The sequence below is a fragment of the Pyrus communis genome, chromosome 14 (assembly GCF_041283825.1).
Source record: "Pyrus communis isolate YQ-2024b chromosome 14, ASM4128382v1, whole genome shotgun sequence".
NCBI classification, from domain to species: Eukaryota; Viridiplantae; Streptophyta; class Magnoliopsida; order Rosales; family Rosaceae; genus Pyrus; species Pyrus communis.
The window spans coordinates 10,850,875-10,876,086 of NC_142578.1; the positions used below are offsets into that span (position 1 = coordinate 10,850,875).

The 25,212-nt window shown below is 37.5% G+C and overlaps 4 protein-coding genes across 4 annotated transcripts; 3 read left to right on the plus strand and 1 right to left on the minus strand.

Annotated features, from left to right (window-relative positions):
* Positions 1-3,686: 3,686 nt before the first annotated feature.
* On the plus strand, positions 3,687-6,109 carry SPO11-2 (sporulation 11-2). Its single transcript, XM_068452195.2, has 10 exons — positions 3,687-3,979; positions 4,081-4,210; positions 4,308-4,445; positions 4,545-4,633; positions 4,728-4,856; positions 4,959-5,053; positions 5,261-5,323; positions 5,408-5,484; positions 5,578-5,705; positions 5,813-6,109. Exons 1-10 carry the CDS (start codon positions 3,815-3,817, stop codon positions 5,945-5,947), a joined length of 1,149 nt encoding a protein of 382 aa, XP_068308296.1. The 5' UTR covers positions 3,687-3,814; the 3' UTR covers positions 5,948-6,109.
* Positions 6,069-10,068, minus strand: LOC137712976 (D111/G-patch domain-containing protein). Its single transcript, XM_068452193.2, has 11 exons — positions 9,726-10,068; positions 9,512-9,596; positions 9,245-9,321; positions 9,105-9,129; positions 8,913-9,006; positions 8,757-8,823; positions 8,515-8,608; positions 7,494-7,666; positions 7,167-7,394; positions 6,982-7,098; positions 6,069-6,424 (listed from the first exon to the last, which is right to left on the minus strand). Exons 1-11 carry the CDS (start codon positions 9,801-9,803, stop codon positions 6,359-6,361), a joined length of 1,104 nt encoding a protein of 367 aa, XP_068308294.2. The 5' UTR covers positions 9,804-10,068; the 3' UTR covers positions 6,069-6,358.
* A 4,014-nt stretch (positions 10,069-14,082) lies between these two features.
* LOC137713576 (DET1- and DDB1-associated protein 1) lies at positions 14,083-17,187 on the plus strand. The gene is made up of 4 exons (XM_068452890.2): positions 14,083-14,325; positions 16,212-16,272; positions 16,545-16,606; positions 16,739-17,187. The coding sequence occupies exons 1-4, from the start codon at positions 14,242-14,244 to the stop codon at positions 16,823-16,825; spliced, it is 294 nt and encodes a 97-aa protein (XP_068308991.2). The 5' UTR covers positions 14,083-14,241; the 3' UTR covers positions 16,826-17,187.
* Positions 17,188-18,158: 971 nt separating this feature from the next.
* ISPF (isoprenoid F) lies at positions 18,159-20,258 on the plus strand. The gene is made up of 3 exons (XM_068452051.2): positions 18,159-18,635; positions 18,743-18,873; positions 19,864-20,258. Exons 1-3 carry the CDS (start codon positions 18,281-18,283, stop codon positions 20,095-20,097), a joined length of 720 nt encoding a protein of 239 aa, XP_068308152.2. The 5' UTR covers positions 18,159-18,280; the 3' UTR covers positions 20,098-20,258.
* Positions 20,259-25,212: the final 4,954 nt, after the last annotated feature.

Below are 25,212 nucleotides of genomic sequence, written 5' to 3' on the forward strand. Positions count from 1 at the left end.
GAAAGAAGAGCTTCTAATTCAATATTTCTACGAAGGACTTCTTCCAATTGAGAGACAAATGCTAGATGCATCAACGGGAGGAGCTTTGGTTGACAAAACACCAATTGATGACAAGACTTTAATTGCAAACCGAGCCTTGAATGCATAACAATACGAATGAGTTGGACAAAGGGACACCCCACGGCAGCAACCATAAGTGAATGAGGTAAGTGCAATTTCTGAAATTCAATCTCAATTGGCTAATCTCATTGTTCTTATGTCACAGGTTGTTGATGGATCCAAAGTGCAAAAAGCAAGTGTATGTGGCGTGTGCACTATGCAAGGACACCCCTTTGAGCAATGTCCTCAATTGATAGAGAATGGAGGATGGTAAAGTGCCCATGCCGTGGGCTTTCAAGGTCAAACTCAGCCAAAATATGATCCATACGCCAACACTTACAATCCAGGATGGAGAGATCATCCAAACATGAAGTGGAGGGAGCCTCAACAACCTCAACAACAAGGAGGATTTCGTCCACCACCCCCTGGGATATTTCAAAGGGATTCACACCAATGCAACCTCAACCACCTCCGGTTCAACCAAATTCAGGTATGTCTTTGGATAATGATAAAGTTATTCAATTACTCACCTCTTTGACGCAGAGAGTACAAAATCAAGCCAAAGAGATGCAAAATCAAGCTAAAGAGGTGGATGAATTGAAGAAGCAAAGGGGGCAGATCGCGGAGTTCATGGGTCAATTTAAAGAACAAGGCAAACTGCCTAATTCAACCATTGTGAATCCAAGAGAAGGATTTGAAACCGCCAATGCTGTCACATTAAGAAATGGCAAGGAAGTTGGAACCACCCCACAACCACCCAAATCAATCCAAAAGGAGGATGAAAAGCTGTTGCACAAAGAAGAGGAGAAAGGCAAGGTCACGGCAAGGGTGGAGCAACCCTTGCCGCATCCACTATTTGTTACAACGAAACTCATAATGAGGTGAAAATCCTTCTTCGTAAACTAGGTCCCTTCATAGCCTATCAAATACGTGAGTCCCTCTAGGTCTTTCACCCCTTTATTATCCACTCTACGAAGCGACAATTTATGCACCAATTAGCCACTGAAGGCCAATCTATTGACATGCTCTAAGTGTCCAAAGCATGATGCCCTAAAGGCAGCAAGTTGTGCGTCATTAAACTTTTGACGCATGACTCCTAGCACATGACTTGGTTGAGAAAGGTTGTTAACCTTCCCCTATACGGTTCTTCCTCTTTTGTTGCTACTTGAAACCGCCCTAAGTTGCCATCTCCTGTACATAACAATACAAGTGTTCAACATAACCAAATTCTACAATATATACTCTAAACACAGCCAAGTTCAACAATGTATACTCTTAACACGACCTGTCAATAAGTTTGCATAACAATACATCTACCGTAAACAAAGCATCAGGACTTAAGCAATATCAAGTTAATTCAGAAAATTAACAAAGTTTTCATGAACACAAATCATTCCCAACTCAACAATAAAACTTCAACAAAACAAAAGTGAACGACCTAGCCCTTGTACACAACTTGTCAACAACATTTCTTAAGCCCGCATCCGACCCAAAAATTCCACAGATATCCACCAATTTCAACTAATTTCATCAACGAACATGCATAATTAACCTTAAACACTAGATTAATTAATCAAATTTACAGAAACAAAAAATTTATATCTAAGGTTCCAAATTTCCAAACTCACCAAATTTCAAATTTACCTTGGGGTATGAAGTATGAGGAGTACTGAGGAAGTAATGTGTCACGCCCTGGACCCGGGGTCGGAGGAAAAATAACTCCAAATCCGAATCCAAAATGTGAGTTAAAAGCTCAAAAATAAAAAGGAAACTGACACGGGTTGAAAAAACAAACTCCTCTTATAAAAATAACTCCAAAATCCTTACACGGTGTACAAAAATATTAAATTAAAATCCTTAAACTTCTCCTTAATCCCAACCTTAGCTCTTCTAACACCTGTCTTGCCAAATAACTCATCTGTAAAATAATAGGTGAGGGGTGAGCAACAACCACCGTCGCTTAATGAGTAGAATATGTAATATGCTAGTCAAGTTTGCCATTTTAATCACACTATAAAATAGAATAATAATATCAATGCTTTAGCCACATAATTCCATATCACATCATCCCTTTACGTGTCCATTATATCCTTCATAAATTGTAACTCACCACGTGACCCCTAATGACCATCTGCCCTATTGTCCCCATATGCAGTTTACATTTATCCCTCGGATTAATGCAACACTAAAGTTCTCATGCTCCATGAACATTTCCAAATAATCCACATATCACGATATATAATAACTCCAAAACATTTCAACAAATCCAACATGTTTGACTTGAAATAGATAGAGATTTATAAATAGATAAAACCCACAATAATTCGTGGTTTTCATTTATCGAAAATAAGAACTTTTAAACACATTACATAAACCACTCACCTTGATAATCCAAGCTTTGGCAAGAGAACTATATACCGATTCCCACATAACCAACCCTAGCTAACTCCCTTTATTTCTTTTTCTCTCTAACAACTTGCATGCATTGCATGCAAACTGTAACATTCCTCAGTGTACTCACGTTTGGAAAAATGATACGGCACTACTCTTATTTATAGTAGGAAAAGTTGGCTCCAACACTTAGGGACCAAGGAAAATATACAATAAAATATATGAAGTCCTATCCGTAATCTCTTACGTGTGTATGAAGGTATGCTTTCCTCGCGATACCTATTGTAGTATTAAGATCTTAGTCACTAGTTATGCAAGGTGTCAACCCAGTAAAGGATTAATGATACGGTGCAGCCACCTAAGGCTATTTGAAGCCACGTCCAAATTATAGCTTGGAACACTCAGCAACTAGATTGCTTATTCACTCCTAATACATCACATTACCTCATATTGCATGGCCTTGTTAAGCCACCTCCTGTAACCTACATGGCTGCTAAAGAAAAAGATAATAATTTAAAATGGGACATATTATGTGATAATTGATTGCTACCTGCATAACGTCGAACTATAGTTCATTCTAATAACTCTAAATAATATATAAAATTATGGGATCTCACACAATGACTCTAAACCCAACTCCAATCAATCAAGCACCACGTCCTTTATGTGGAACCGACTGGACAACCTCGAATAAACTTGCCTGATTTTTCTAAACTTTTGTGTGGAACTACAGTGTGGTCAGAGACAACAAGCACAACACAAAATCGACATGGTTTCGAATGACAAGGAAATTTTCAAATGGGAACAAAGTTTTCAACGAGAAAGAATTTGAAATGGCTCACGGGAGATGGGAGTGTTGCGTTAAAGTAACTGTTGTCGGGGAGAGGGAGAGTTTAAATTCCAAACTTTCAAAACAGTTGCAGGTACCGTTTTTAATTAATGATGGGTTATTTGGGACACAATTTCACCCTAAACTCATTTTGATGGATTTGTTTTCAGCCATTCAGATTTGATCCAACGGATCTATTCAGTCCACACCTAAAATCCACAACGTATGGTCCGCACCTAAAGTCCGTAAAGTGTAGTCCGCGTCTTATAAAACGCGATCAAACATATTTTCTTTTTAAAAATGAGAGCAGTGAAACAGCCCGGAAACGCTACCGAAAAATAAAAAGATCTTTAGCCCAATGGGTCGTTACAAACAGGCTGGAGTATCAAACTGCGCAGCAAAACGACACCCCATCAATATCTATCGAGCGCGCCAATAATTCAAATATCTGTGAAAGATCAAAGAGGGCACCCGCTTCCCCAAATTCCAAAAAAAATGGAAGACGATTGCAAATCCTCCTTGAATTTCTTCTCCGATCAACAGCTCTGCTACGCCGACATCCTCGCTCCGCCGGAGGCCATTGCCCGAATCCAAGTCGCCGTCCTCAACTTCCTCCGAATCCTCACCTCTCCGGCTCCCGCAATCTCCGACCTTCCTCTCGTAATCACCTATCTCAACTCCTCATTTCAATTTTCCGCAGCTTCAATTCGCATTTTCTCCCCTACCAAACAGAAAATAACTCAAAAACTGAAAATCCACAGGTCACCAGAAAATCAAGCAACCGCCGCTTCAATCAAGGCATGCTCACTCAGACTTCGTGGATTTTCCTGACGAACGCTCTCTGCACCCGGTCTCTCTCACGGCCGAACGCCGCCAGAGCTTTTATTAGAGGTTAATTAATTGATTGATTTACTAATTAATTATATTTATTTGTGTATATTTAAGCTTTTTTGTGTTTGGATTTGTAATGTAGAATTTACTGTGACAGTATGGAAGTTGATGGCGATGTGCTCTCGGATTTTGGGGCTGGATAAGAAGGTCACGCAGAGGGAGCTCTTCTACAAGTTGCTCTGCGATTCACCGGATTATTTCTCGTCTCAGTCGCAGGTGAATCGGACTATCCAAGGTGAACCCCTTCACCAGTATCGACTTCAATTTTGTTTCAGTCTTTCAGTACTCTCCTCAAACACATGGAACGCTGAAAATTGAATTTATACGAGTGCAGATGTGGTGGCATTGCTGCGCTGCAGCCGTTACAGTCTCGGGATCATGGCATCTAGCCGAGGGCTTGTTGCTGGTCGCTTGCAGTTGCAGGTGAATCCACATTGCAATCTGTAAATGTTTACATGTCTGTGGAGAAATCGACTCTATTAACTCTTAATTAATTAGTAGATTAATCATGCAACAGGAGCCAAACCAAGAGGTTGTGGACTGTGCTGCCTGTCGGTTTTCGGGGCATAATATCTCTGGGGACTTGAATTCCTTGGAGAAGTTGATGATGAAAACGGATGCGAGGTACATCATTGTGGTGGAGAAGGTACTTTTCTATTGACTTTCTCCGATTTCTACTACGATTGTGATTGTTCCTCCCCAGCTTCTAAATTTTGCAATAGTTTTTCGCTTACTGGGATATTTTTAGCATGCAATTTTCCAGCGGTTGGTCGAGGACCGCGTGTTCAACCAAATTCCCAGCATTCTGATCACTGCCAGAGGGTACCCGGATATAGCAACAAGGTAAATTTCTACTTCCTGAAAGCAAATACTCAGAACTCAAGGCTTACAGCTTAAGCGGTTAAAAGATTTTCCCAAAGTGCTCGTCATTCAAGTACTTCGGCTGCAATTAAATTCGACTCCCTCTCCCCAATATCGCTTTCCTTTTTGGTTGAAATACCCAGTATCGCTTTTATGAACTAAGTAGGCCGTTGACACTGTTGAATGCAGGATTCTTCTTCACCGGATGAGCAGAGCATTTCCCGACTTGCCAATTTTAGCACTGGTTGACTGGTATGGATGCCCTTTTCTCCGTGTCACACTCCAGTTTTTAACATTTCGAGTTCTCAGCTTTGATGTTCTGGATATTTACTGAAGGAACCCAGCTGGGCTAGCTATTTTATGCACATTCAAGTTTGGAAGCATAGGGATGGGCCTGGAGGCTTACAGATATGGTAATCTGGTTCCTGTTTACCTGCTGCTGAATAACAATTTGTTCTTACGTAGAAAGAAACTTACAAGGTCGATCGGTTTATGGCGTGTTTTAGCTTGCAACGTGAAGTGGTTGGGGCTGCGAGGCGAAGACCTAGAGCTCATACCCGAACAAGCTTTAGTTCCATTGAAACCAAAGGACCTCCAGATTGCTAAGAGCTTGATCTCATCCGAGATCTTGCAGGTTAACTGTTTATCCTGCATCGCATAGAACTGTATTTTTACGTTACTGAATGATTCAAGTTTTTCGGTACTTCGCTGAAATAGGTTCCAAAAATATCTGGATTGCAGGAGAATTACAGGGCAGAGCTGACATTGATGGTTGAGAGTGGTCAGAGGGCAGAAATTGAAGCTCTGTATTCTCAAGGTTACGATAACCTGGGTAAGTTCATCGCAAGAAAAATTGTGCAAGCCAACTACATCTGAACAGAAGAAAACCCAGAATCATCACTGTTACTCGAGCTTCTAGCCATGTGAAGTGTAGGCTTTGGTTGCATTGTCGCCTTGAGATGGCGAGAAAAGAACGAGAATGACGAAACCAAAGCGCTAATAGAAAACTGAAGTGCATCTTCTAATTTCAATCAACAATCATAACAATGTGAAAACAACTCTAGAAATAATGTATAAAATAGTCTTATCCTCTCACCGAAATAGAATCAACAGAACTAAAAATGACACTTTGATTTTCTTTCAACTGATTACTGCAACAGTACTAAGGGCGATCGTTATATGATATTGGTTATAAACTCGACTTATCTGCAATGTGCAGATCATGATGCTTAAGTCTCAAAATCGGCTAAGGAAAAGAATGACCTCTCAATATTTCTAACAAAATCTTCAGCCCCTCCTCGATGTGAGACTCACATTTTTCCCTTCCACCACAAAAGTTTTGCTGCCTTCCAGCTGCACACACAACCCATAAGTTCATGGCTTGCGTAGACAAGACGATACGAAAAATAAACTGGAAAAAAGAAAGACTCCAATTTCGGAAAGAGCATGCGTCCTTGCCATTTACTGGTGACTAAGCACCCCCTCAATAACAATGAGATAAACCTAACTTTACGAAGGTCTCAGTGCTCTAATAAAAGCATTATATGCCTCGTTTGCTGATTTGTATTGGATTGGACTAGCCACTGTATTTAATGTATGTTGAAGCAAAATATGGATGTCAACTTTAAAATCTTGTCCGAGTTTACTTCCATCTCCAATCCATCTTCTACTTTCAATTTGGACAAGATTTGGAAGACGACATCCATTTCTTGCTTCAAGATGCATTGACTCTAGTCAATTACCGAATCCAATTCAATCCAATACTAACCACCAAATGAGGCCATTCTTAGCTCAAACAATTAAAATAGAGGCCATATTGTGAGAATTTGGTAATGCAACATGGTTCCGATTAAGACAATTCATTTTGCACTAGGATGAGAATACTGCTTAAAAATTTTTGGGTGACGTACCTTTCGTCTCAAGTAAGCAAGAGCATCTCTCTTTGAAGAAAAGTCGGAGAAAACAGAAGATGAATGTTCATCAATCAAAGCTTTCAACGTTTTCAGCTTCAATGACTCTCCAGATGTCTGGACAAGGAATAGAATTAGTGCCAGAGAAATTATGAGAATCACAAGTGCAATTTTGGAGGACTCACCTCACGAAGGAGCTGTTTACAGAGCTTTTTCAGCTTCAGTTTTGGTTCGTTGCTACTTTCCGTTTTCAAAGATTCATCTCCTTTTTGTTTCACAGAAGAACCAAGATCAGCAGAATCTTCATCATCACTATCATTAAATGAAGTCTTTTTTCCCTCAAAGTAGCAACCAGCTACTTTCTTTTTCCGGTCCTTGATGCCTAGTCCTTGTTTTCCAGTTGTGGATTTATCCTGGAAACATAAGACGTGCACATGGTGATCGTCTAACCGATAATGCAACTCTATTCAGTAATGCACATTAATGAAGGATCCAATCAGGAAAGTACATACCTGAACAAGATTGTAAAGATTTACTTGATCATCCTCGTGAAACATTTTTCTCTCATTACCATTTTGAGACATTTCTAATTTTCTTCTTTTCATCTCTGCTCCAAGCAAACCTCCGCGAATAAACCCATATTTATGGCCCCACCAATCTAGAGGAATTTCTTTGCATACTTCTCCTGCAACAATGTGATAAGATCATTACACAAAACCATGGTTCAAGCAAGCAACCAAAGAGCACGAGCATGAAAAAAAGAGTAATTTCATAAAAACTTGTTACAAAAATTTACTTGCTTTTTACACAGAAGAATCTACTTTAAAAAGGAGAACCACATAAAATAAACTAATGATTGAACAGTAGAACGTGATAGTAAATTGTGGCCTTTTCATATGTAAGAAATTTATATCATCACACTTTGGCGAAAAACATTTCAAACTCAAAACTTTAGAGGAAAACCCAACTTACTTTGTAACACCATAAGGAATTTCACAACTAAGAATAAATTTGCAGCATGAAAAGTAGATAGATGAGGGTTTTTCTACAATTAAATTGATCACTTGAAGTGTTTTTTCTATAAAACTTATAGTTTCTGAGGTGTTCTATCAAATTTACCATTAAATTGTAGGCGCTCAACAAAATATTTATCATGGGGTCACCTTGAAGAGCATTCTCAAGTCTCAACAAAGGTCAATAGAGTAAGTCTGCCTAATGTAAGAGTTTCGGTGGTATTGTTTCATCGATAACCCTAAACTTGATCGGGCCTTGGGTGTCTCCCTTCCTATTGGGACCCCTTAAAACTTTTCATGAGTCAAGACTTAAATACATTAGGGAGCATAAATATGAAGACCTAAGAAGGAATGCAACAAAATTCAGGCAGAAAATGTCGACAACCAAGGAAAGTTAACTAAATGTGATGCTAAAAACAAAGAATCAGGTATCGGGTCCATTGATCTTAGGAGTCAAACTCGTGATTTGAAATACTAAATGATTAATTTCCTACTATGTACATCTAGTCCAGCTTATTACCTTCAGGGAATATAACTTGAATTTCAGATGCCTTGTCTGACCCTACTTCTCCATCCAGATCGAAATTAATCTCTGGAGACGCCGCCCTTCTGACCTGCAGTATGCATGTAAAATCACGGTCAGTAATGACAAAACGCGTGCCAATTATGAACTCGAAACCATGCATCCAAATTTCATAAACCACATACGGGTACATGTATACTCATTTTGCAAGATAATAATTTTCAAGGGTTAAATCTTACAAGAATTCCTTCAATATCCTTAGAAGAATAAGCATTGACAAGCTTTCCTCGTTCTCTTTTCTTATATCTGATATCCATAGACAACAGGTAGAAAAGGTTTAGCATCAATAAAACATCTAACGAAAAATCAATAATTTAAAAGATTTAAAAACCAACCTTCCCTGTGGGCGAGTAGCCTTGGCAACAGGTTCCTTAACATCACTAGGCAATTCAGTATCACTTTCCTCTTGAGTGGCGTTCGGCTCAGCAACTATAAGATAAACAAACACAATACTCCTCAAACTACTACATCATAATTCCTCACATTCCTCATATACAACAACTAAGTTAATCTCGGCATATACATACCTTCATCGCTGGGTTGCGCTGCTTGCTGCCAATCAAAAGCAAAACAAACAAATAAATACAAGACACCACACGTCGGGAAAGCTTTAAGTATGCTTGAAATTGATTGAATTAATACGATAAAAAAAATGTAAAAAGCTTACAACTTTCAATCTTTTGAGGATACTATCGAATTGGGTCGTATCGAATGCCCATTGGTTAGGCTTCTCCACACCAACACCTATTCAACACAATCATAAAACCAAAACCTATAATTTTTCTGTTTCCATTCACCAAAAACCAAATAATAAAAAAATGGCATTTCCAAGTTGATTTTTACTTCAAACCAAACAACTAAACAATAAAAAAAATTGATAAAAATTGAAATGCAAATATATATATATATATATAAAAGAAGGAGAAATCCAAACCAGTAGTGTCCTGCTTGTTCTTGACTCTGACATAACCTTTGATCCCCTGCTTGTCTTTCCCAAGACCTTCTCCTTCTTCCCATCCCTATATTTACAAAAAATAAAAATAAAAAAAATAAAAATTAAATAATTTACTTAATTAAAAAAGGAGCAATCACAATGGCAAAAAATTGAAAAGCATGTGGGATTATACAGAAGAGAGGCAGAGGAGCACCATTTGTTTCATAAGGCGGAAAGCGGCGGATTTTCTAGCGACGCCGACGTAACAGAGAGGGGCTTCGGGGGAGGCCATGGTTAGGGTTTTGCTCCTCTGACTCCGGCGACCTCCCAGACACGACCTGCAGCCGTCTCTGTTTTTGTTCCGGAGGTCGAGGAGTAAAGAGAAAAGGAAGCTGCAGAGCGGAGGCTCCAAACCTAATAGCGGGACCGAGGGGCCGTACGGTTTTTGGTACAAGATGCGACGTCGTTTTGGGTCACCAACTTCTTGTTTTTATGGGTTTTTGGAGCTAGTGCTTGCTTTATCCCATTTTTTGTTTGTTCAAATTTTTGCTTACTTCGATTCTTAATTAGCAAACACGCCAGAATGTGACTGAACTTAAAATGTAAAAAAGGTGTATTTGAGTCAAAATGGTTAGACTTGAATCAGTTTGCACAAATAAATTGTATCTCAATCGGCTATAAACACTAAGAATGAACACATTCAAGATTAGATCGATTTTATCCCAAAACGTCAACTAAGCCAATCACAATATAACTTTTTGGTTCGATTTAGAATAGGCAAAAAAATTTTAAAAAATCGAACTGAACCAATTCAAATCAACAATTTAGTTTGGATGATTTGAGCCCAACCTAATCCTTTTATTTTGATTTCGTTTTTCCGACATTGTTAATCAAATTACAACTAAATAATTTCCTATATATTTTTCTTTTTCTAGTATGTCGAAATATACTAATATTTAATATGTCATCAAACTTCAAGATTTCGTAACTAATAATCTAATATAGTCATAACTCAAGGATCAATAACTCCATAATTTAATAAAGAAATTTTTTTTTAAATGTAATATGAATTTATACACATTTTTTTATTTTTCATATGAACTAATATTTTAAGCAATTTTTCATATTGATTTTCTTAAATCATTAATTTTTCATCTCACCCAAATTCCGTTAAATTTTCCATCCAAAAAAAATGTTTGTGTTTAAAAATAGAGCTTAAATGTATGAAATAAACTTAAAATGTCCATAAAAATCTTGAAGGGGATGGAGTGGAAGTTGAAATATCTTAAATAACCTTGAAAACAAGTAATGTGTCTTATGGGGAATGACAAATTAATGATTTTAGAAAATTGATATGACAAATTTGTCGTATCTCGACTCGGGCCCCCACCACATTCCGGGTCGGGGTGTGTCAGTGAGCTCCCAAAAGATCTCGTGCTAGGTAGAGATGAGAATATACATATAAGGCTTACAAGATCCCATAGGAACTCCGAAGTTAAACGAGATTGGGCTGGAGCAATCCCAGGATGGGTGACCCATTGGGAAGTTGCTCGTGAGTTCCCAGAAACATAACCGTGAGGGCATGGTCGAAGCCCAAAGCGGATAATATCGTGCTACGGTGGAGTCGAGGCCAGGATGTGGTGGGGGCCCGGGTCGGGATGTGACAAATTGCTTAAAATATAAGTTCATATGACATTAAAAATAAAAAAAATAAAAAATAAAAAATCCTACTATAAAACTTAAAGGCCTATTTTTAGCTACACCCCCTATAACTCAAAAGTCGCTACTTTACTCTCTGAAACTCAAAAGTCGTCATTTTACTCACCGAAACTCAAAATTCATTTCACTTTGACTTATGGACTCTCTCCTCTTCTAAAACTTATAGGTCACGTCCTAAAACATATGTAGGACCCAACACTCAATAAGACTATGTCACTTTGCAATAAATTTGATTATAAATCTCTATTATGCATTAAAATTCAATAATCAAAGAATATTAAGTTTAAAAGAAATGAAAAAAAATTAAAAAAGAAATTGATTAGTTTGATGCAACCAAATCAAACCTACATAAGAAATTAGCGTATCTAAGGCAATGTGGAGCGAATTTTGAGTTTTATAAAGACGACTTTCAAGATTCAGGGGCTAAAATGAGATCAAAATCGAGTTTCATGGGGCAAAGTGGAGCGAACTTTGATTTTTAAGGAGTAAAATTGTGACTTTTGAGTTACGGAAAACAAACAGAGATTAAAAAAAAAAAGAGTTTCAGGGGGCGTAGTTAAAAATAAGCCAAACTTCAAATTTAACGCAATTATGTTGTTAGCATAAAGAACTACGACTTCGTTTGGCAGCTCAGACTATATTGATTTCAGTCTGATAGGATAAATAGTCATCGACTAATACTGATTAAATTCATCGGTCGTTTAGTGCAATATCAGACATGACCATGTTATTTATATTGTGTTTGGTATACAACATTACTCAAATACAGTTGATACAAAATTTCACCAATATAGAGATAAATTTTAGCATAATTCCAAAAATATTATAGTAATTTATGGAAAAATCCAACTTTTAGGATCCTTGTAAAACAAATCCACACACATACCAACTAAAAAAAAATATCCTAGAAATTAAATATTTTCAATGGTAATAAACCAACGTTTTATCAAACATCTAGCACAAATCCAAATTGCTATCACCCTCCTCGTCGGAGCCTAACTCCCTTTCGCGTTGTCCTTCTCCTCCTCTTCCTCACCGGAGCCCAGCTCCCTTCCTCATTGAACGCTTCCTCGTCGAAGCCCAGCCCCCTTCCTCATTGAACGCCCCCTTGTCGCCTAGATCTGAATTGCTATCCCTCACCTCGTCGGATCCTCCTCCTCTGAAGAGCTCAAATCGGAAGAATTTGAATCATCGTCTTCCTCCTTCAACCCATGGAAAGTTTTGTTTCAGAGAATGAAGGAAAACGAAATAAGTGGGAGGGGTGTGTGTGTAAAGGAGAGAGAAAAAGAAGAAGACCACGAAGACAAACTTGGGATCTAGATGAGAGATAGCAGGCGATGTGAAAGAGTGGAAGGAGAGCACTGCGAAAGGTACAGAGTGAGCAAAAAAGTTCCTCCTCGACTAATAATACATAAGTTTTGGACAGGATAAATTAGCGGGTGTGAGGAGTATAAAATAAGTGGGGTTGGATTAAATTATCCAGTGCTTATTTAAATATGAATCTCACAAAACATCCTTTCGATATTATTAATACTATCCAATGGTCTTATACGGCCAAACGAGGCCTACATGCGTAAAGTAAATATGTATATTCAAGGCAATTTACATAAGCTCAAAATTGTAACCAAACTAAAGGATTACAAAGCTTCAATACATTTTAGTTTTAGATGGTTTGCATTTTTTCCTTTGTCAAAAACAAACCAAACTGGCTACAGTTCATACACGACAATTTCATCAATTAAGTCAAATTATTCACATCTAAAAATGCATTTATCATTGCACTTGAGTTCCAATTCAAATCCATCCTCCCTGCTTGTAACAAAAAATGTGTGCATCATATATACTGAGTTCAAATGTACTCTACACATTTTACTAGGGATGTTTTGATATAGGTGCCTCAGTTTTGAAATTCTTAGATTTAACATTCATAGCTTTTAGACTTTTGATCAAACATTCTTATCTAATTTTTAATAACAAAAATTACATATATTTGGTTTACCAATCAAATAACAAATTAATATCACCTAAATCCTAAAATCTAGGAGATATATTATCCCATAATTCATTTCAAATGACACTTTTCATTACTCAAATAAAAAATATCATTAAAATTCTAAAAATGCAACTAACATTCTATTAAACATAACATACCGATTATGGACATGGTATATGAATGCACATATGTATTAAACATAACTTACCAATAACTTGGTACATAATTGGTACATTATATAATCTTAGTTTTGGTATGTATTATTTTGGTACATTATAGATTACTAATTTTGGTACGTTATGTTATTCTTGTTTTAGTATGTACCATGGTATTGGTATAATGTGTTAACTTAACTTTGGTACATACAATCTAGTGGTATGTTATGACCCTTAAAAAAAAGATAATTTTTCATATTAAAACTTTGTACTGAAAATTAATTAATTCTTAACGATTAATTATTGGGATAATGACTCAATCACAAATTCCAAACTTATTTTCTTTCCAAGAATTTAGGGATTTTAGATCTGATCAGTTACAATATAAATAACTCTTATTTTCATTTCTTTTCTTTAAAATTTACTTAAAATGATAAGTTGGAATTAAAAAATGACATGGATAAAGATAGAAGCACCTTAATTGAAATACAAAGCATTTTAATAAAAAGTTAAAAACCCACAAATGTTTAATTAATAAGGTGTATAATTGGAGCGCTTTTATCTAATTTTGCCTTTTTACTATCTATCTATGCGAGTAGGTCACAAATATTAAAAAAAAAAAAAAATAGAATTACCTACACTAATAAAATGACAAATTTTACCAACAAATATATACATAAACATAACTCAGTTTTGTATCCTCTGTCACAACTTACGACAGCGGGCGGAGCGGTGGCACAAACACATCGAATTAGGGTCCTCCAAGCCCTTCCTACATAAACTGGCAAACAATCACCAGATGCAGCTCTGCTCTGCCAGCGTGTTCTAGAACCCGGGTGTCCCTAGATTGAGGTGCATTTTTTATGGGGTCTTTGTTCGGTGACTGGCCGTCGTATAACCCTCACAACTTCAGCCAGCTCCGACCGTCTGATCATTCAAATCCTTCTGTGAGTTTTCACTTTCTGATATTCTGAATCGAACCCCTTTTTCCGCCTTCTTTTTCATGCTGAATTATCATGCAAAGGTTTTGTTTATTTGTGAAAGTTCTTGTTTTTTTTTTTTTTTTTTTTTCTGAATTGGGTAGTGCTTAATTAAAGTTTAGGAATTCTGGGTTTCTGCAGTAAGTTTCTTATGGACCCCATTGGATTTCTATGTGAAATGCATTTTTATAATTAATCGTAAGTAGGAATATTTTTGTGCAGATTTGGTGTTATATTTAATTATTTATGGTAATTGATGTTGCAGCAATGCCATTTTAATGATGAATTATGTGTGATTATAAATATAGAATTTCAGGTCATGAATTTACCACTTTTGTTGAATGTCCCCATCCTGAAATCGGCTTGATGATATTTGGTCAAGTTAGTGCAAGTGAGTGTTTGGAATTGGATGATCGTCTTGAATATTTTTCGTTTGCTTTCCTTTATGTCTCATACGAATGCATTAGCTATGCTATATGTTTGACTTTGTGATAAATGAATTGTTATTACATTTTTCTTATATAAGTGTAATTATCAAGATTGGTGCTTTGTTCCAGTTACGATATACTGTACTGTATTGCTCAATTCTTATAGAGTTTGAATGAATTTTGAAATCAGAAGCATTATTCATAGCTATGCAATATCTAATATTTTTTAACAATTGGATTGAAGTTACATGGTTAATTTACCATTTGCATGAAGCTGATTCACTGGCTTTCTTACTTAAGCTAGAAATACTAGCATTTAAAGAGTGTCCCACATTAGTTTCACCATCCTGAATACGGGCTATAGAGAATGTCCCCATAACCTGTCAGATATAAGGTGCTTGTTCGTGTCTTCTGATTGACGAGTTCTTGAGAAGCTCTTGGAGTTGGAGCAACCAACCCAAAACCATTGGTAATGGGTGGAGAGACCTGATTCGAGTTTAAAATGCAAGACGTGTGCTTTTTAGATTACCATCGTGGCCCTTCACATATGGTGGAACTAACTCCATTACATATGATTAGTTATCTTAGGGTACTTGAAGTGAGTGTGAAAAAGTCGGGCCTGACACATGATGAATTGTCCACTACTATGCTTAATTTTCAACATAAACATCTGGTGCTTGAGATTTTTTCCAGAAATGGTTGATATGTGCTATAGCTTGGAAACTGAATTCTGGATGTGTTTCAAACCAACTGAGCTGGCATTGTGAGCCAGTAGGACATAATCACTGAAAGACGTTCTGATGAATTACCAACATAGATTCATAGTAAGTCAGAGAAAATTACACGTGCTCTTTACATCTCATACTTTTTTTAGCATTTGTCAGAACTCTAGTTCTGCCCACCTTATAGAGAGAAGTACGATTTTTGGTAGAAGGTTGCTTCATGATGATATTGAATCATGCATTCACACATTCTGGTGGGTATCAGCCATCGTTTGGCTTGAGTTAGTGTGGATGTGGTAAAACGGGCCTATCTAATGAAAATTCTCTCTCTGTTCCAACCACCAGACTAGTCTACATTTGAGCTTATATTCTGCTAATTGTATTATAAACAGTTTAATTACAGCTGTATACTGCTTGCTGCTTTACTGTTGGACGTACCTTTGGTCACCGCCCCAGATTAGGATGGCAATTCATAGCTCAAATATTATTTATAGCCTGTCGTGTGCCTATGGTACTCGGAGATGTATCTTAAAAACTGAAGCGATATAATCAATCTAATTACTATTTTCTTGTTCTTTTAGCAGCCAAAAAAGAAAGAAAAAGAAAACGAGAAGATGCCATGAGTTATCTTTATGATATAAAGTGATCAAAATTAAATGCATTGTGTTTTCTTCTTTGAAGTGATGCTTCCATTTATTTGTAGAAAATGACACCTGCAACCTACCATCCTACCCACGACCGGACTCTTCCGCCACCTGATCAAGGTAATAATGTATTTCCCCAGTGTTTCATCCTCGATCTTTTTTGTCTTTTATTATTTTCCTATTTTCGCATTTTCTGTCGATTAATTTTCGTTTCCGTGTTGTATCATTGTGACTCTTTAAGAAAGGTCCATTCTAGCTAAGTTTTTTTAAATCAATCCTGAAAAGTGGAAGTTGATCTGTTGTGGACGTGGTTTTAACTCTTGATATTCGTAGGCATTTGCAAATCGTGTTGTTTGACAATGTGAAATTGACCTATCTAAACCCCTGTGCAGTGATAACTAATGAAGCCAAGAATATCCTTTTGAGGCACATGTATCAGCATTCTGAAGAGAAGGTGAGTGATGGGCATTACATCCGCGCACTTTATGTCCCGTTTCCTCATTTCACATGAATGCGTACTTACACATAATTGAGAGAGAGGGTGAGAGAGCCTTCTTCTAGTTTTTCATGGACTTTTTCATCGCAGTTGAGACAAAAGCGGGCAGCGCCGGAAAAACTTTCACCAGAGCCTGGATGCAAGCAACTTAGGTCTTCCGTTTCAGATAATGCCTAGTAAGCTACACTGCCTCTGGCACTTTCCAAATGGGCTCGACTGTCGTTTGTTGTATGAAAATTAGAAGCTCAACGTACCCATCAGTGTGAATAGTAGTATTCTCAGAGTGTCAAAAATGCGCGGTGTATGCCTCGGTCACAGAAACAAGGGTATTTGCTTGCGCATTGTTGTAAAAGCTACTTAGCCGGGAATGGAACATGGATGATTTGTGTGTGCTTAAAAAGGAATGAAATCGCTAGGGACATGCTTTGCTTTATGTTCTATTCCCTATATACCTTGTTTGGTATAGAGGATTTTGGGAAGGATTGGAATATACTTTTTCTTTTGAGTAATCCATCTTCTACCTTCGAGTGGCCACAAAATTTTCATTCCTTTTTTCAACGTACCTTGAAAGTAGTTGCTTATTCATTCCAATTCAATCCTCTGTACCAAACGAGACCATTGAGAGGAACATTCTTCTCGTAGGAAATGAATGCACAAGGACTTTATTGTCTTCGTATTTGGCATTTTTACATGGTAAAAGTAATGAAAATGACTTGGAAACTTTGAGTTTCAATCAAAATGACAAAAAATGAGTTGTAAGTGAATAATACCAAAAGTGATTTTTTTCAGTAAAAATGTTATTTTCGTTAAAAGTGAATAATACCAAAAGTGTTCCGTTAAAACTCTCTTTTTACATTGCCAAAAGTGTAAATACTATTGTGCATACCAAATAAGAATCTTTCTAATCAATCGTTTCGATTCATAATTTGTGAAAGTATAAAGTGTCTGTTAATACTTACAATTGATTACAAACATTTGCGTATATCTCATCCCTTATCTGTACTTTGTCAATTAAAGAAACAGAACTCAGCCAAAAAATATACATTGGATTTGTTAATCCAAATAATTTTAAGGAAAACTAATGAGAAGAGCTTGAGAACTTTGAGTTTTAACGATAAAAACAAAATAAAGGGTAAAGTGTATAGTAACAATATTGACTTTTTAGTGTAAAAGTATGATTTTTTGCTAAAATGAACAGTTCTAAGAACTTTATGTTAAAGTTCTCCTATCTTAATCATGATTAATAATTTAATTACCAAGTTAGGATATTGAAGAATATGCCACTGCCCACTCGAATTTCAGTTGAGACAAATAAGTGGGTTGTGAACTTGGAATTAAGATTCTTGTCGGATTATTTTGAAGAACCGTGAATCATATCTATTTATCGTATAATATGTGGTTAGGAATTATTTTAAATATTTTTTATTTAAAATTAAATTAAATTGATAAAAACCGACCGTACGATGTACATCATCGACACGATTTCCGAATGTTCATCAAATGGATCCGGAGAGGCTCCTGTTTGGCGAACTAGAACTCAGCCATACACCCAACAGGGCCAACACTAACAGAAACCAGATATACCACAACGCCGTCGTATCGAGTCCTGTGCCAGAGCATCAACCTTCAGCTATGGCCATGGCAGCTACTCCGGCGTGCGCCTTCTCAATCACTACCGCCACAATCACCAAGCCACTCTCCCGCCCTCTTCCTTGCTCCCACCTCCCCGCCCTAAACCCATACTATCTTCAACCCTCGGCTCCTCTGTCTCTCCGAACCCCCAAAACGCCACGCAGGCCAGTCTTTTGCGCCTCTGCGAGCACGGCCTTCGAGGTCGACCAAGCTCCGGCTATCGCCACTCCGTCCAGGCTCTTGCCTTTTCGGGTCGGGCACGGGTTCGACCTGCACAGGCTGGAGCCCGGGTACCCTCTGATCATCGGCGGCATCGACATACCTCACGACAGAGGCTGCGAGGCGCATTCCGACGGTAATTGCTCCATTATTCTACCTTTTCTTCCCGTAATTTCACCTTTTTAATTTATTCTATCAAGTTTTCGATTTAATTTTTGGATTTTGGATTTGAATTTTGTGTAGGGGATGTGTTGCTTCATTGTGTGGTGGATGCGATATTGGGGGCTTTGGGGCTTCCGGATATCGGGCAGATATTTCCCGATTCGGATCCGAAGTGGAGGGGTGCAGCTTCATCCGTGTTCATCAAAGAAGCTGTAAGTTATCCTCCTCCTCGTCCTTGTTCTTACTGTTTTGATTTATTTGAGCTTTTTTGTCGAGTTTAAGGATTCATATAGCATGCAATTGTGAAAATTTTATGTCTTTGGTTCTCGATAACGGTTGTTTTTCATGAGTTGTGACGTTTGGGATGAAAAAACTCTGATTGTGTGTCGCTTATGGTGAGTGGATGCTATAAAAGTTAGACTAAGCAATTTAGTTGAGGGCTTTTGGATTGTGATGTCGATACAATTGTTTTGTTTTTTGAGGTCTACAACGATTTGTCCAAAATCTGAAAACAAAATTCTCGCTTTTCAGTCTTTTCGATAAGATTGCATTCAGAAATTGAAAACCTTAAGAATGTATTACAACAGTGAGCCATAAATCCAGGCACTGTCTGGAGAGAAAATCTCTTGCAACCAATATATACTCCTAGTGTCATCCACCGATGCCATAGATGATTGCCACATGTTCAAGCGTTACACCATCCGTCCAATGGATACTTGCCACATGGTGTCTCTGGTTTCAAGAGTTTGTCTCCACTGCCAGGCCACACGACCCGAACTTTGAGACACGGTGAAAAGCTCCTGTCACCGTAGGTTCTGTCCGGTACTTCTGCGCTGAGTCCTGGATACCAGATCTCAATTTTCTGGCCTTGAGTTCCAAATCATGAGCCGTATGCCTTAGTCCAAATGCCTGCTTAGAGTCTCTATTATTGAGTGAGGTAGGAGCATGTGTGGGCATTAGGCTGAAAAGATGGATTGCCTGTTCATCTATAATACCCAGTTTCACATGCTCCCTTCAGCCTCAGGGACTCGAAATACGAGTCCCAAGCCTCGGGGACTCAAAATCCGAGTCCTGGCTGCAAAGCTTGTCATGGATCTTCGATTCTTCATAGATTTTCATGGTTTTTTTACATTAAAAAGCATTTCCCGAGTTTAATATGGAAAATTGTTTTTAGATATCAAATAATACTGAGAATATTCCAGGTGAGATTGATGCACGAGGCAGGTTATGAGATTGGAAACTTAGATGCTACTTTGATTCTTCAAAGACCAAAACTGAGCCCACACAAAGAGGTTATGAGGGCCAACTTGGCTAAGCTGCTTGGAGCAGACCCCTCCGTTGTGAATCTCAAAGCTAAAACTCATGAGAAGGTGGACAGTCTTGGCGAAAACCGAAGTATTGCAGCTCACACAGTGGTTCTTCTTATGAGAAAGTAGAAAGAGGCCTTCGATTGCAGGTCCCAAAATTGTGACTGATGTAGTTCATCTCATGACTTGTACGCGGCTGTTCCGCTTGCAGCTTATAGGTAATCAATTTACGTACTCCACACAACTGTGCATGTAGTTGGAATCACATATATGAAAAGTTATTTCTCCTTTGTGCTAGATTTCTTTGAAAAACGTCATAAGATTTATTCGTGATGGAAGCGTGACACTATAGAATCGGGACAGATGATGCCACGGAAACAGAATAATTTCTCCGTCGGGCGATTATTGGACTTGAAACCATGTGTTTGTTGCAAAAACATGCTACGCAGGTGGTTTCAAATTCCAAGCTAATGGTCATGTAGTTGGTTTTGACATTTTGTTTGACCATCAAAGTTACTAGTCAGTTTGCCAAATTTGAATGGAGTCCAAAGGATTGAAAAGCTTTGAGCCTGATTGTAAAAGTTCCAACTTTTTCGTGTTAATTAGTAGACTTTTAAGCCTGGAGTCGAAAACATTGAAAGCATTTAAGCTTCGCATAATGTCTAGGAAATTTGGTTTACTTTAGTAAACAATTTCATATTTCCGCAGTCAATGGTCATTTTATTTCATACCAACAGTGAACTGAAACGATTCCTTTTCAAAGTTTGTGTCCCTGATTAGGTGTAATTTTATTTATTTATTTAATAAAACTCCTTTCGCACCGTTGAGTCACGTGACGTGCTTAGACCAGGTAGTCACATCGATATTGTGTGAGTTTTGTCTTGTAAAACAGATGTAACAATTGGTGGTACAAGTGTATACAATACAACACTTACTCTCACAATAGTCTTTTGCATTCACATGCCACGGACTAGAGCAACTCCACCGGGCGTGCTAGCCCGATGGATAGGCGACTTCCAAGACCCAATAGCCCCAACAACAACCTCCAACCCATGCGGGTGTGTGGGCAAGGGGAAGGGCCCGAGCGAGAGCCTCGGCACGAATTTGTGGTCCACGAGCCTGAAACCTATGTGATGCATGGCTAACATCAAGGTGATGCAGCCACGATATAAAATTAATAAAAAATGTAAAAATTAATAAAAAAATGTAAAAAATTAATTAAAAAAAAGTAAAAAGTTAATAAAAAAATCCGAAAAAAAAATTGATTTAATTTTTCTATAAATATGTTATCATTATCTTTCAACTTACACCATAATTTTATATTTTCTCAAATACTTTGAGTTGTAATTTTTTATTTAATAACACGTGGTACAATGAGACCAATTAAAAATCCTATCCGAAATTACAAATAAAAATATTTTTTTATTATTTTATAAAATAAAAAATACTAATATTTTATTGCTTATTGCCATGACTATTTAGTTTAAGGGTGAAGATGTAAAAGACAGTTACTGTTCACGGGAGGCTATTCAATAGTGAGTTGCCCTGGGGGCCTTTGCAATGCTGGAGTTGCTCTTACATCAATTGCATGCAAGATTTCTCCATCAATTTCCATAGGTGTTTAAGATATGTTTTATAATGCAGACCTGAACGTAATAAGTTGTCCAAACTAATGTGTTTTTTCTTCTGTACATTACCAATATCCATTTATTTTATTTTTCTTTTCTTTTTTTTCGGCAATATGGCTTGAACCTTGGCGACATTGTGGAATTCTAACCAAGTTAGGAAAATGGTTTTCACACATTTCTCACATAAATTTATTGCTAGCTTTTATTATTATTATTATTGAATCAAATATTAACGTTCAGAAAAAGAAAAAAAAAATGTACATGAATCATTTCCCGTGAGTTAACTCATTAGTGTGCAGAATACCGTCATTCGCTGCGACATTTAATCTTTCTTGGTCGAATCAATCTTTATAGCATGTGACATAAACATATGTATCTCATGTGTGGTTTTATTTTTCCAAGTGTTCTCATTTATTCCAAGTATTCAGAATTTAAAAGAAGAAACAAATAAAAACCATGTGGGAAGAGGAGAGGCATACAATCTTTGGATATCCATTGACTAAATTGCTTCCAAACCCGAGGGCAGAACAGTTACTTAAACCCGACTCGATCATTTCACAGCGATATAATGGTCTGCAATTTTCTGCTTAATTAAAATTGTTTAGGGATCATTTCAAAGTGTTACGGCAATCCATTATTTCAGGATCCGAAAGACTTACACAGATATTTTAGTTTTGCCACAATCGTGTGATTTACCAACGCCAAGAATCGAACCCAAGATGTGCTGTGTAGAATACGAGTTTGAAATTCGACTCCAATCGCTGAACTACCCTGTGGTGGGTTTTTTTTACAAAGGTTTGAATTGGAATAAAAATTTCAACGCACCGCGTGGAGGATGAACCATTCTAATTTCTATCATATGACCTTTGACAAAAAATAGGGAAAATTAATTTCCACGGCCAATAGATCATAACCAAAGGAAAGTCGGTTCGATGATACACTCTGCTGCACTAACGGCAGTAGTCTCTGCTAGCATATGGAAATGCTGACCAAAAAAAGTAACCTTGACCCATAATGTTAGCAATAGCCACCCTCTTTCGTTGACAAAAATACCAATAACAGCAGAGAGCCACCCATATTTTAAATTGTTTTCAAGTGAATCAATGAACGGAGTCCAACTTAGAGCCCGTTTGTGTAACAATCCACTTTATTCAAGGGAGTGGATTCTGTAGGTCTTATATGTATATTCTCATCTCTACCGGCCTTATGGGAGCTCATTGGCTTCAGATTCCATAGGAACTCCGAAGTTAAGCGAGTTCAGTCGAGAACATTTCCAGTATGGTTGACCCACTAGTAAGTTCTCGTGTGAGTTCCCAGAAACAAAACCGTAAGGGTGTGGTCAGGATCCAAAGCAGACAATATCGTGCGACGGTGGAGTTGAGCCCGGAATGTGGTGGGGGCCTGGGCTGGGATGTGATAGTTTGGTTTGCGCGGAATGAACTTTTTTCAGAAGAAGAAAGACTTTTTACGTTTGGTTTGCCCATTTTGTGTAATAAAATAATACCAAGTCGTTATGTAAAGGAGAATAACATTTTACGTGTAAAGAGTCAAATAGTATTCATTTAGAACTTATGACTAGGAAATACTATTTCTTTGGGTAAAGTACAAAAAACTACCTCAATTATTGGTGTCACGACACTTTCATACATCATCTTTTAAAATTGACAATGTCATACCTCATCTTACGAATTTGTGTCAATGTTATACCTTCCGTTATCTTAACCGTTTATTTTTTAGTTAAATGCTGATGTGGCTTGATCCGAGACCCATTTTTTATTAAAAAATTATTAAAAACTAAAAAAAATCATTTAATATTTTTTAAATATTAAAAAAAAATAAAGAAAAGTTATTAAAAAAAAAAAAAAAAAAACCAACGTCAATTCGTCCCCTTCCCCCCATCTCTCTCTTCTCCCCATCTTCATCTTCTTCCCCCTTTCTGCAACTGCAACCCAGAAAAAAAAAGAAGAGAAAAAAAAAAAAACCAATTTGTTTTCCCTGCTCCCCACCCCCTCTTCTCCCCGCACCCATTCTCCTCACCCAACCTCCCCACCCACCCTCTGCACCCAACCTCGCACCCATTACTTGCAACCCAAAAAAAAAAAAAAAACCCAGATCCTGTTGAGGTGGAATTAGGAAACCTTCGCCAGGTTGATTCCGAAGGTTGAGAACCTGGGTGCGGAGAAAATGGGGGGGGGGGGGGGAATGAGTGTGGAGGGAAGAGGGTGGGTGCCGGGGGGGGGGGGATGGACGAAGTGGGTTTTTTTTTTTTCCCTTCTCTCTTCTTCTTCTTGTTCTTCTTTTGCAAATTGGTTGATTGGGTGTGTGGGGGAGGGGGGCGAGGGAGGACGAACTGGGTTTCCCATTTTTTTTTTTTCCTTCTTCGGGTTGGGTTGGGTTTTTTTTTTTTTTTTTTTTTTTTTCTTTTTCTTCTTCTTCCTCCTCCTTCTTTCTGGGTTGCAGGGGGTTGGGTTTGTGGTGGGGGGAGGGGGGCCGAACTGGGTTTGGTTTGGGTTTTTTTTTTTTTTTCTCTTCTTCTTCTTCTTCTTCTTCTTCTTCTTCTTCTTCTTCTTCTTCTTCTTCTTCTTCTTCTTCTTCTTCTTCTTCTTCTTCTTCTTCTTCTTCTTCTTCTTCTTCTTCTTCTTCTTCTTCTTCTTCTTCTTCTTCTTCTTCTTCTTCTTCTTCTTCTTCTTCTTCTTCTTCTTCTTCTTCTTCTTCTTCTTCTTCTTCTTCTTCTTCTTCTTCTTCTTCTTCCTCCTCCTCTTCTTCTTCTTTCTGGGTTGTAGGAAGATGGGGAAGAGAGAGAGGGGGGAGGGACGAAAGGAGAGGTTTATTTTTTATTTTTTTTATGTACTTTTTTATTATTTTATTATTTAAATAATATTAAATGATTGTTTTTTTTAATAATATTTTATTAATTTTTTAATAAAAAATGGGTCCCGGATCAAGCCACGTCAACATTTAACTGAGAAATAAATGGCCAAGCTAACGGAAGGTATAACGTTGAAACAAATTATAAATATGAGTTATGACATTGTCAATTTTAAAAGATAAGGTATGAAACTGTCGTGACACCAATAGTTGAGGTAATTTTTTGTACTTTACCCTATTTCTTTTATAATTTCCATGATTAAAATAACCATTGCGTTTAATGTTTTCAGGGAATCAATAGAACCAATGAACGGAGACGAACTTAAGGACCGTTTGGTTTCCATAATGAACTTCTTAAGATAGAACTCTCAAATTCATTCTCTATTTCTTTGTAAAATTCCCTCTTTTAATGCGCAGGACCCGGTTGGGTGGCGCTACAATGACACTGTAATATGGTTAAATTTGGATCAAGCGCAACATATGACATGTCGTTACAATGCTATAGAGTTGTCGCTAGATTGTTGGAGTATGGTTAAAATGTTGTTGTGATGTCGTAGACTGTTATTATTGAAGTGTCGTTATGGAATCACTAGACCCAACCGGATCATGCCCAACCCATGCACACACAACTCAGTGCACAGGAGAGAAAAATCTGTTGATTTGTAAGTACAAAAACACTATTTATTTTTAGTAAAATACCGACTTACACTCCCAAACTGATCTTAGGTGGGTTCCAACAAGACACTCA

Coding starts and splice junctions, on each gene's coding strand:
- ISPF (XM_068452051.2), top strand. CDS start 18,281: ATGGCCATGGCAGCTACTCCGGCGTGCGCCTTCTCAATCACTACCGCC. Junction 18,636..18,742: donor CTGCGAGGCGCATTCCGACG/GTAATTGCTCCA, acceptor AATTTTGTGTAG/GGGATGTGTTGCTTCATTGT. Junction 18,874..19,863: donor CCGTGTTCATCAAAGAAGCT/GTAAGTTATCCT, acceptor AGAATATTCCAG/GTGAGATTGATGCACGAGGC.
- LOC137712976 (XM_068452193.2), bottom strand. CDS start 9,803: ATGGCCTCCCCCGAAGCCCCTCTCTGTTACGTCGGCGTCGCTAGAAAA. Junction 9,007..9,104: donor AGCGCAACCCAGCGATGAAG/GTATGTATATGC, acceptor TTTATCTTATAG/TTGCTGAGCCGAACGCCACT. Junction 8,824..8,912: donor GCTACTCGCCCACAGGGAAG/GTTGGTTTTTAA, acceptor TATGGATATCAG/ATATAAGAAAAGAGAACGAG.
- LOC137713576 (XM_068452890.2), top strand. CDS start 14,242: ATGGGGTCTTTGTTCGGTGACTGGCCGTCGTATAACCCTCACAACTTC. Junction 14,326..16,211: donor CTGATCATTCAAATCCTTCT/GTGAGTTTTCAC, acceptor ATTTATTTGTAG/AAAATGACACCTGCAACCTA. Junction 16,607..16,738: donor ATCAGCATTCTGAAGAGAAG/GTGAGTGATGGG, acceptor TTTTCATCGCAG/TTGAGACAAAAGCGGGCAGC.
- SPO11-2 (XM_068452195.2), top strand. CDS start 3,815: ATGGAAGACGATTGCAAATCCTCCTTGAATTTCTTCTCCGATCAACAG. Junction 4,446..4,544: donor GGTGAATCGGACTATCCAAG/GTGAACCCCTTC, acceptor ATACGAGTGCAG/ATGTGGTGGCATTGCTGCGC. Junction 4,634..4,727: donor CTGGTCGCTTGCAGTTGCAG/GTGAATCCACAT, acceptor ATCATGCAACAG/GAGCCAAACCAAGAGGTTGT.